This window comes from Triticum aestivum, chromosome 3A, assembly GCF_018294505.1.
Source record: "Triticum aestivum cultivar Chinese Spring chromosome 3A, IWGSC CS RefSeq v2.1, whole genome shotgun sequence".
In the NCBI taxonomy this organism is placed as follows: Eukaryota; Viridiplantae; Streptophyta; class Magnoliopsida; order Poales; family Poaceae; genus Triticum; species Triticum aestivum.
Window position 1 is genome coordinate 442,346,129 of NC_057800.1, and position 11,370 is coordinate 442,357,498.

Genomic DNA, 11,370 nt, shown 5'->3' on the forward strand with positions numbered 1-11,370 from the left:
GCGACCGAGGGGCGGTGACCACGGGAGATGCTGCAACTGGGGCGACAGGGTGCTACCACGGCGACGCGCTACCTCGCAGCATTGGAGCTCTGCTTACCTCGCCGGACCCGGCCACGCCGGAGGTGCAACCAGCCATGGCAGACTACACCCCACGACGATTTTTTTGCTGAAACTGGTTGTAGCAAATTCGATCGCCGGTGGTAGCAAAAATCTACTACGGTTGCAGCAAAACGGCGTCATCGTCATCACGGGGTCGCAGCTGAGATAAGAAGTTTTGAAGCTTTTTTCAATGCGGTTGTAACTTTTATAACTGTCGGTTGCAACTTTTCGTTTTTCGTCCATGGCTTCATTTCCACGGTTGAAACTTTTTTTATAGTCGGATGAAGCTTTTTTCATCGCTAGATGAAGCTTTTTCTGTCACCGGTTGTAACTTTTCGTCCATGCCTTTGTTTCCATGGTTGAAACTTTTTTTATAGTCCGATGAAACTTTTTTCATCGCTAGATGAAGCTTTTTCTGTCACCGGTTGTAACTTTTCGTCCATGCCTTCGTTTCCACGGTTGAAACTTTTTTTATAGTCCGATGAAGCTTTTTTCATCGCTAGATGAAGCTTTTTCTGTCACAGGTTGTAACTTTTCTTGTTCATCCATAGCTCCAGTCGTATACTGGTTGAAGCTTTTTTCGTAGCAGGTTGAAGCTTTTCCTATCGCTAGTTGTAGCTTTTTTTCGTCATAGTTTGCAGCACTGGGCATCTCCCTGGGCACTCGATTTTTTTTGTTCGCAAGTGGGGGATGAGCGCCGGCGAGCACACCGGTGAGCTCCAGTCGTCGCCACCGGAGCTGCAACGGTGGCCATGGAAGCTACAACCGCAGGGATGGGCTATTGCATGGGGCGAAGCCGGTGAAGAGGATGGTCGCCGAGGACTGGGACCGGGGCGACCGGCGACCAGGCGGTCGGGAAAGACGGCCGGCGAGGACGGCGACCAGGGACGAGGAGGGAAGGCGAGGGAGGAGCGGCGACGAGGGGGAACGTGAGCGGCGGGCGAGAACCCCGGTTCGCGAGAGGAAGACGACACTCGTTACGCGCTCGCGGGAGGAAGACGATGATCTGGTTGGATAAGGATCCAACGGCTCGGGACGGGCCGATCTGAAGGCTAGGGTGCGACCGGCCGAAACGTTCGGCCGGCGCACCGACGCCTAGCATCGCCCTTTCTCTAACGACATTGGATGGAGGGCATTCTCCCTTGGGTGCTCACTCGATGACCGCACCAAGTTCGCAAAAACCATGGAGGTGTGTTCTCAGTTTAAGAGCATTGACGAGATGCATAAAGAGGCAGACGTTATGTTGTTGAAGGCGATGAAAATGAAGTTAAAGAGGTTGTATCCTAACCCAGCCAAAGGCGCTATATCAGTGGACATACTGTGGTGGGCGATGGATGAGGTCGAGTCGGCCGATCCAGGTCAGAGAGCCTGATGGGCCAAGTACAGGCTTTGTCAAGGCTTCTCATGACCAATTAGACGTCACGGTGGCGCCGACCACCATCGTTCTGTAGGACGACGAGGAGGAGGAGATGATGGATGCTGCCAATGACGAACCGACTGAACCTCGGGACGCTGACAATGCCAAAATGGTGGAGACGGCTGTCACAGCGCCTGAGCCAGACGACTGTACCCTGCCCTTGGAGGTCAACGATTACAAACCTCAAGGCTATCGCCACTCCCAGCTCCTTCAGGCCCACTCCAGCTAGGATTTAGTGCTTGTTGGGATGGATGTCAATGGATGTAAAGCTTGATTTACGCTCCCCTAGTAAAAATCTTACTCAATCCCGTTCGAACCGCTCAAATCCCTAATCGGGTATGCCTAAATCAAGCGCCAAATCGAACCCAATAGGTAGATTGGATGCCTAGTGTGCGATGCGTAAATCGAATGCGGACATGATAAATTGACTTCATCCAAAATAGAGGACTTACCGTCATTGACGAACGCCTGCAGGTGAAGTGATGAGGCCGATGCTTACCATCTAGATCTTCGCTCCGATGCTCGCCCTCCAGATCCCGTGCTCGCTGTTGTTGATGTGAGAGTGGAGAGGGGGGAGAGTGAGCGGTGAGAAAAGGATGAGGGGAGTTACGGCAGCATTTCGGGAAGTAACGCGGCGTCTTAAGTGTAGCTCCTCGCGTGCAATCTCAAATGCCCACGTGCTTGAGAGCAACTCTAATGGGGCGACCCATTTCGTCCGCGGGCATCCGTTTGGGTCGGCGCGGACAAAAAAGCCGGCCCAACGCGCCGACCCAAACGGACGCGCGTCCTCTTTCGTCCGCCTGCCGATCTATTCCTAGCCCATTTTGAGCCTAATTTGCGTCGGCACGGACACAAGACGGACGCGCGCGCGCTCGCCCTCTTTTCTCACCGGGCCCGCTGGTCGGTGGCACATTGGATTCACACCCACGCCCGCCTGCTACGTCGCCGACGCCGCCGGCCATTTTTTCAGATAAAAATGGATACATAGATAGTTCTAACGTACACAGATAAAAGAAAAGACTACTACTCGTCGCTTGACTCCGACTCGGTAATATCCTCCTCCGACGTCTGAATGTAGGCGTTAGCATACGCCTCGTCTCCAAAGTCCAACCCGCCGTTTCTTGTAGCTCCAGTTTCAATTGAGCTTCCTGCTTCCGCGAACGCTTGTCTTCCCAATAGACGGCTCGCTCCCTCCTCCTCGCGTCCCTCTCCAACCTCCTTTGCTTGTAGAACTGGCGCTCGTCGACGATGTCCTGCGGGAAGCCTCCGCACCACACCACCAAGGCTTCCACGTCCTTCTCCATGATGGCGAGGCGACGCTGCCACCTCCGGTGGACACGACGATCCTCGTCGGTGAAAAGCCGCGGGAGAGGCGCCAGATCTTGTGGCTGCTGGCTCGACACATTGGGAAAATTCATATCCCAACGAGGCCTCAGGAGGCGCCACGCCGCCTGATACGTCCATTTTGCATCATGCTTTTATATCGATATTTATTGCATTATGGGTTGTTATTACACATTATGTCACAATACTTACGCCTATTCTCTCTTATTTTACAAGGTTTACATAAAGAGGGAGAATGCCGACAGCTGGGATTCTAGGCTGGAAAAGGAGCAAATATTAGAGACCTATTCTGCACAGCTCCCAAAATCCTGAAACTTCACGGAAGACGTTTTCAGAATATATAAAAAATACTCAGCGGAAGAAGTTCACTAGGGGGGCCACACCCTGCCCACGAGGGTGGGGGGCGCCCTACCCCCCTGGGCGCGCCCCCTACGTCGTGGGCCCCCTGATGGCCCTCCGATGACCATCTTCTGCTATATCAAGTCTTTTGATGGGAAAAAATAATAAGCCATCTTCTCGGACGAAACTCCGCCTCCACGAGGCGGAACCTTGGCGGAACCAATCTAGGGCTCTGGCGGAGCTGTTCTGCCGGGGAAACTTCCCTCCGGGAGGAGGAAATCATCGCCATCGTCATCACTAACGCTCCTCTCATCGGGAGAGGGCAATCTCCATCAACATCTTCATCAGCACCATCTCCTCTCAAAACCCTAGTTCATCTCTTGTATCCAATTCTTATCTCCAAGTTCGGGATTGGTACCTGTGGGTTGCTAGTAGTGTTAATTACTCCTTATAGTTGATGCTAGTTGGTTTAATTGGTGGAAGATCATATGTTCAGATCCTATATGCATATTAATACCCCTCTGATTATGAACATGAATATGCTTTGTGAGTAGTTACGTTTGTTCCTGAGGACATGGGAGAAGTCTTGCTATTAGTAGTCATGTGAATTTGGTCTTCGTTCGATATTTTGATGAGATATATGTTGTCATCCCTCTAGTGGTGTCATGTGAACGTCGACTATATGACACTTCACCACTATTTTGGCCTAGAGGAAGGCATTGGAGAGTAATAAGTAGATGATGGGTTGCTAGAGTGACAGAAGCTTAAACCCTAGTTTATGCGTTGCTTCGTAAGGGGCTGGTTTGGATCCATATGTTTTATGCTATGGTTAGGTTTACCTTAATACTTTTGTTGTAGTTGCAGATGCTTGCAATAGAGGTTAATCATAAGTGAGATGCTTGTCCAAGTAAGGACAGTACCCAAGCACCGGTCCACCCACATATCAGATTATCAAAGTACCGAACGCGAATCTTATGAACGTGATGAAAACTAGCTTGACGATATCCCCATGTGTCCTCGGGAGCGCTTTTCTCTATATAAGAGTTTGTCCAGGCTTGTCCTTTGTTACAAAAAGGATTGGGCCACCTTGCTGCACTTTATTTATTTTTGTTACTTGTTGCTCGTTACAAATTATCCTATAACAAAACTATTTGTTACCACTTATTTCAGTACTTGCAGAGAATACTTTGCTGGAAACCGCTTATCATTTTCTTCTGCTCCTCGTTGTGTTTGACACTCTTACTTATCGAAAGGACAATGATAGATCCCCTATACTTGTGGGTCATCACCGCCGCATCGTGTGCGCGGGCCGCCTCCTCTGCGGTGTCGAAGGTGCCGAGGATGAGATATTTTTCGCGAAACCAGATCTCGGAGGAGAAGGCGCCGGAGCGGCGCTTGCGGACTCTACGAAAATCCGAAGCGCCCAGGCGACGGATCGACATGGTGGCGCAAAGGCGGCGAGAGTGGGCGGCGGACAGACTATGGAGGGAGCGCCTTCTTTATAACGAGCGTCGGCCGCGGCGCGCGCGCGAACCTTTCCCGCGCGCTGGAATGCCAAAATCAGCGCGCGCTAGGCCGCTTTCCCCCGCGCGCGAACCTTTTCCGCGCGCTGGTGCGCCAAAACCAGGGCGACGACATGATTTAAGACGCGCGCGGTCATGAAATGGGTCGGCCCGTTGGAGTTGCTCTCAGTTGCATCGCTCGAGCCTGGGAGAAACGACCGATTCGAGCGTTTCGAGATTTAATCAAACGAATCACAACCGCTTGAAAGTAATGCAGGCATACACAAGCGCTCATATACACGCGCATACACTCACTCCTATGAACGCACACACGCACACCCTACCCCTATGAGCACCTCCGAGAGACTGAGCCGGAATATCATCTTGAGATTTACAAAGTCACCGTAGGCGCCTCGTCGTCGACGGCAACGTCTCCTCCCACTAAAAGCGCATCGCCGGAAATCCTGAAATAAATCCAGGAATAATGCGAGCACCAGAATTTGAACCCTGATGGATTGATGATACAACTGTCCACCTAATCAACTCAACCACAGGTTGATTCGCGGCTACCAAATGTTTCTGAAATCAAAATCAGAAGAATGAAAAAAACGCAACTTGCCTTTTCCAATTCTGCACAGCTGCAGTGGATCTTTTGCGATGCAACCGAGCCAAATGCCTCGAGGCGCCACGGGTAGGTACGAGTGACAACACGGACGGCTGGATGATGACGAGGGGCAAGGTTGGTTCGAGAGCGTGGGCGTCCGATTCGACTCGACGTCTGCCGTCTGCCCCGTTCCACAGAAGCAGGAGGGGCGAGCAAAGGACGGCACAAGAGGATTAGGAAAGCAAAGCCGCCGCCGCCCGCCGATTCCTCCGCCTTTTCCACTGATCCCCTCCAACCCGGCGACCGCGCTCCCTCCGATGGCCGTTAGCTCGCGGCTACCCGCCCCTCCCGCGCGGGGCCTCCTCCGCCGCTCGCCGCCGCGTATCCTCCCTTCGAGACGCCTCGCTTGTGGCACCCGCGCTGTCTCCGGGAGCCCTGGGCCAGGCGGATCGCCCCTCCCCAGGCGGCCGCCGGCGCCGCTGGACGCCGCGGCAGTCGCGCCGCCCTCGCCGGCGTCCTCCGCGGCGTCCTCCGCCGCCTCGGCCATCGATTTCCTCACTCTCTGCCATAGCCTCAAGGTAAATCACGTGATGCTTGCTCCTTCCTTTGCTGGCCTTACGTGGTGTGCCATCAGACTAGTGATACTCCTAGGTCCTGGCAAAACAGTAAATAATTTTGATATAGCTTTGCTAACTTGTGCTAAATACCGGCGAGCACACAAAAACTATACTCGATCCGAGCAGGGCTTCGTATATGCAAGTTTTGAAACGATCAATTCGTATGGTGAATTGGTGATTCATGACGTCTCACGATGGCTGCTCAGCTCACATGTCTAAGTATATGATGTGGAGTGCATGAACATGGACTCCGTTTTCAATTCATGCCTTCATGCCCCCATGCTTATGATGCGAGATTCTCCAGCAGATCACCTATCCACTACATAAAAGCTCTCAATAGTCGATTATTTCTTCCTCCAACAGATCCCCTATATGGCTGCCAATGCCTAAAACATTTAGGCGGCCAACTAAAAACCAGGCCCAACCTCCTACATGTAGGGGTGCCCCCTCCCACCCTCTATCCTTCTGTGTTTATTCTTGGTGAGCTGAATTTTCAGCCCCTAGGGGCTGAGGGCCATTGCTGCCTCTCGCTGCGCGCTGCCTTGCCCAGCTGTCTGCCACCACCGGAGCTCCGTCCACCGCTGCACCATCCCCTCCTCACCCCTGCCACCTGTTTCTCCAGCGCGCGCCGCCTTGTGTCCCCTCTGCACAGCCACCACCTATCCGTACTGTGTGAACTGCCGTCCCGTGCCTGCTGCTGGAGCTACTTTGTGTGCTGCCATGGCTCCCCGTCCCCATGTTGCCTCCCCTCCGCGTGGGCCAAGCTCGGCTGCTGCAAGTGGCAACACGGCTGGTTCGAGCTGCAGCGCTGTTGCACGAGCTCCGGAGCATCCCAAAGGTAGGGCAGGGCACCGCTGATGGAGTGGGTAGGAAAAATAATAATTGGCCCACTGACATGTAAGTGTGTATACACAAAAGAGGGGTGGGTTTTATTAGGTACTAGTCTTAGGGATCTGCTGGAGATGGTATCCATCATATTGCACTATTCTGAGGTTTATTTGGTTGTTCCTTGTTCCGCTCTTACCACAGACCACTAAAAGGAAAGGCTGGATAAATCACAGCATCAAGGGTCCCGAGTCTATTGCTGATCACATGTATCGTATGGCCCTGATGGCTTTGATTGCTGATGACCTACCTGCTGTAAATCGAGAAAGGTTAAGTTTTCTATGTTTCCCCTTTTCAATATTGATATTAAAGTGACATTTTTAGGTGCCATCTTCATTAATCATTACTATTTTACCTGCTGCTAAAGGAACATTTATTTTGCTGTAACAGGTGTATCAAAATAGCTATCGTTCACGACATTGCTGAAGGTAGGCCAATAAACATATTTATATTTACTTGTTGATTCTGTGTGCTGTCCTTCACCTGCTCTTTTGTTAGCATCTTTCAGTTTTCAACCAAGTGCTTTTCAACTATTCATACCTTATACCTTATTTTATTAACAGCTATTGTTGGCGACATCACTCCATCTGACGGCATACCTAAAGCAGAAAAAAGCAGGCGTGAACAAGAAGCTCTAAATGAAATGTGTGAAGTTCTTGGTGGTGGATCAACAGGTATGTCTCCATTTGTGACAAGAATTTTCAGTTCTTAAATGAATGTTCGATAACATTGTATTAACATTATTGAATTTACTGTTTTCTAGCTGAGGAAATTAAGGGGCTGTGGGAAGAATACGAAAACAACTCCTCTGTTGAAGCCAATCTCGTAAAGGATTTTGATAAAGTAAGCCTGCCATTATTTTCTTAACTTCATACTTTGTTAATTAATATTGGTTCTGCTTTCCTTTACATGTGTCATCTAATTTGTATCATATATATCAGGGTTATCATTTGTTGTTGCCATGCAAGTTTCTTTAGTTTGGGTTTCCTTCCAGACATGCAAAGTTCTGGCACTTGAAAGCATTTAAGTTTGTTAACGGATTAATAATACTACTTCAAAAGTTTTGTCTCATGCAAACATGTTCATGTGTATTGTTTTGGTTTACTCTGATGCACATTCTGTTTTGTTTTCTTTGTTTTTATGTTCTGTTTGGTCCAGCTGATTTCACCTGTTGCTATTTTTTGTTTTGTTTCAGGTGGAAATGATTCTTCAAGCGTTAGAGTATGAGAAGGGTATTAACTTCTGCCATAGTTGATTTGTCTGCATTCAAAGAATGAGTCACTTGCTAATTTTAAATAATTTCCCCATATACGAACTCTGGCATGGTGTGCATTGGTTCCTTATTCTGAAACAACCTGCCCTTATCAATAATATGCGTCTAAATCACCATGTTCTTATTGCATCTTTGTGATCCTTTGATATTGATAATAGTAATGTCTAGCGAAACTCATGTATACCTGGCTTCGGCAAGAACATAGTTGGAATCTGTTGCTACCTTGTTGACAATAACAGGAAACTACTTGATTCATACGGCCAAACTTGTTTTTGCTTCCAGCACTGTGCAATGTATCAATCCTGTGTGCATATGTTGCCATCTTCCTCTTCTGCACATATGTAATGTACTAATCCATTTATGCTGACTCTGCACATCTTGAAAAATGCAGAGCATGGAAAAGTGCTAGATGAGTTCTTCCTCTCTACTGCTGGTAATGTGATTGATCAACTGTATAGACCGTAAAAAGTTGAAATTGCTTCCTTTTGCTAAATATACTTTTCAAACATGTTATTGCAGGCAAGTTCCAGACAGAGATTGGCAAGAGCTGGGCTGCTGAAGTGAATTCAAGGAGAACCAATGGATGTGGACAGAACTAGGGGTAACTTGATGTTTGGTGCTCGATATAGCCTCTATGAAATTTTCATGATGGGGTGGTGTGGCGAATCTCAGACTCCAGATTCAAGCCCACTTCGAGGCAAACATAACCAATTTGCCTCAGCTACCAGGTGTTGGTAAGGAATAACGGAATGGCGTCGACAGAAACTCGGGGATCTAAATTTGGTTAAGAGCTCAGTGAGCTGAATATGCACTGGGACTAGTAGTATGTAGCAGTTTTCATGTATGCTGTTGGTTAGGAACATCCAAACACGTTGTTTTTGTTGAGTCGGGAAATAAAAAGGCTGGGGCCGTTCTCGACTGCCACCTTCCTTCGGTCGAAGTTGATCTCTCTTATTGCTCTGTGCCAATTAGTCATTTCACTCTTAACTTTTTGGTTGACGGATGCGTCTGATGGAAGTTACAGAGACAGGTGAAGGCACATATCCGGAGCCCGGACTAACCAATACAAGCTCAAGAGAGGAATCGTCATGATTTGCAGGAGAAGTGGGCAATTAGCGGTGAAGCAAAAATCTTGAAAGTGAATCATCAGCAGTCACTTTGGTTGTCTAATTTATACAGCAAATAAAAGAAATTCCAACTCAAAAATGAATGATTTTGCCTAAAAGCTCGCACAGCCGAAGTTGTAACAGACGCTTAGAGGTGAATGCAAATCACTGAAAGGACTGGAATACAACAACGACAACAACAACAAAGTCTTTAGTCCTTAGAGGTGAAACCATAAGATCTTGCAAGTCGCAACCAACTCATGGCTCTAGCACATGGATAGTAAGCTTCCACGTACCCCTGTCCCCTGTCCATAGCCAGTTCTTTAGTGATACTCCAATCCCCGGAAGGACTAGAATAAATCCAGAAAAAAGCAAGCACCAATGCAAGTCTAGGACTTGAACTCTAATAAAGGGAAAACCACTGTCCTCCTAATCATCCAACCACATATTGGTTCAGGTGCATAGTGTAGTTGAATACTATTGGTTCCACAAGAGATGAATTACACAACAGTACATCACTTCCGCTTTTCACTTCATGCCAAACAGATTATAGTCTCTAAGATCTTGACTAAGTTCTACAATCACGGGGTAAGTTACAAGAGTTACTACTCATCACTAGCTATCATCAGCTCGATATTGCCAAAAAAAGAAGACTAATAACAAGTCACTCACAAGCTGCACCTTTGCTAAGAAAAAGATCTCTTGGGTTAACTGTGAAACGTCACCAAAAACATTTATATCCCTTTACATGACTACCGGCACCATGTCCATCCTACCTGAACCACCATCTCATGCCGGCGTTTATCGGGTCATGAAGAAAAGGGGTGTAACTGCTGATGTAGGGGTTAGCTGTCCGGCCAATCTTTAGCCAGATAGCTCTGTGGTAGCCAGCAGTGAAAGGAGAATGATACATTAGCTTCAACAACTGCAATTTCCGGAAAACCAGAGTGAGATATGAATTCACCAAGAGTACTGTTAATATAGTAATAGTAATAAGTTCGTCTATAATCTGAATTACAGGTGAAATATCATGCAAATTCCTCTTGTCCTTAAACAAAACAAAATGTTACTTGGGCTAAGCAGATGAATACTAATAGTGCCTTTATGAAATGTTCTAAAATGTAGCTCATGGTACCAGGTTATTGAGACCAAAAGACATTGTCCGGCTCTATTAACATACAAGAGTTGGGGTTACCACTTCCCAGGTTTAAAATTCACTAACCAAAATCAGTTACGTGCTATACTGCTATTGTCAGGCATACAACAGTCCTGACTATACAACCAATCTAACTGAGTTTTTAACAGATTAACAGAAGCAACACCCATTGCCTAGGTCCTTTTCTAAAAGGAAGCGGCAGTGTTTAGTCAAGTTGGTGGCTTGGCGCAGCCATTGTAGAAATTGCTTGACTGGTCTCTTTAGATTACTGGAAGATATTAATTCCGGACTATTCCCATATATTTGTCATGTGTGTACCCTTACATGGGCTTCAGCAAGCCCCATGCTCCAGAAGGATGGGCAGCAAGAGAGATGCCTTAGAGGCTTAGACAGCTGATAGAGCCTAGTTATTTCCTTTCTCAACTAAGAAGTTAGTGCAGTAATTTCCTATTGTTAGAGCATGTCCAACCCAAATGGGCTAATTTGGCCCGTCCGCGGGCGTGCCTGCTTTGAACCCTCAATTGTACGCCCGCGCAGCCGTGCCCCTCAAATTGTCCAGATGCATGCATATGATTGGTGGGGATGGAAGAGAAAGAGAAAAGAATAAAGAAATACAAAAGGTGCCCCAGTGTGACATCCTGGCTTAATAAGAATGATATAGACTACTTATATCAACAAGGTGCACCTTCTTTTCCGGGAGCCCATCCGAAAGGAACCTCAAAGTTAAGTGTGCTTGACTTGGAGCTATTTGAGGATGAGTGACCGACCAGGAAGTTGATCCCTGGTGCGCATAAGTGAGGACAAGGTGCGCAGGAAAGACTAGTGTTGGCCCGTGAGGCTAGTCTAGATCCTAGGTGGTAGTCAGGCACAACGGACAGTTGGCCGGGGCGTTACATCCAGGGTGGGCCGTGGCGGACTGCTCGGACACGCCCGGACACCCTCATATTGAAGGTTCGCAGACAGCCCAAACATATGAGGACGATTTGAGGGGTCCGGTTAGGTGGAGTTTTTCCTTCTCTCTCCTATCT

General features: G+C 48.3%; 2 protein-coding genes across 4 annotated transcripts in view; one reads left to right on the forward strand and one right to left on the reverse strand.

The window, feature by feature from the left end:
- The first annotated feature begins 5,458 nt into the window (after nucleotides 1-5,458).
- LOC123061576 (5'-deoxynucleotidase HDDC2) lies at nucleotides 5,459-9,020 on the forward strand. Its single transcript, XM_044484738.1, has 8 exons — nucleotides 5,459-5,883; nucleotides 6,952-7,076; nucleotides 7,198-7,235; nucleotides 7,371-7,481; nucleotides 7,571-7,650; nucleotides 8,003-8,039; nucleotides 8,472-8,513; nucleotides 8,600-9,020. Exons 1-8 carry the CDS (start codon nucleotides 5,623-5,625, stop codon nucleotides 8,677-8,679), a joined length of 774 nt encoding a protein of 257 aa, XP_044340673.1. The 5' UTR covers nucleotides 5,459-5,622; the 3' UTR covers nucleotides 8,680-9,020.
- A 570-nt stretch (nucleotides 9,021-9,590) lies between these two features.
- The window catches only part of LOC123061575 (uncharacterized), a 6,682-nt gene continuing 4,902 nt past the window's right edge, over nucleotides 9,591-11,370 (reverse strand). For all 3 annotated transcript variants that reach the window (XM_044484736.1, XM_044484735.1, XM_044484737.1), the window contains one exon: nucleotides 9,591-10,111. In XM_044484736.1, the coding sequence (XP_044340671.1) occupies nucleotides 9,959-10,111 (153 nt within the window). In that variant the 3' untranslated portion in view covers nucleotides 9,591-9,958. The remainder of the gene's footprint in view (nucleotides 10,112-11,370) is intronic.

What these genes read in the sequence shown, in the direction of transcription:
- LOC123061576 (XM_044484738.1), top strand. Translation starts at nt 5,623, where the DNA reads ATGGCCGTTAGCTCGCGGCTACCCGCCCCTCCCGCGCGGGGCCTCCTC. An exon ending in CCTGCTGTAAATCGAGAAAG is followed by an intron (nt 7,077 to 7,197) that starts GTTAAGTTTTCT and finishes TTGCTGTAACAG; the next exon opens with GTGTATCAAAATAGCTATCG. An exon ending in TCGTAAAGGATTTTGATAAA is followed by an intron (nt 7,651 to 8,002) that starts GTAAGCCTGCCA and finishes GTTTTGTTTCAG; the next exon opens with GTGGAAATGATTCTTCAAGC.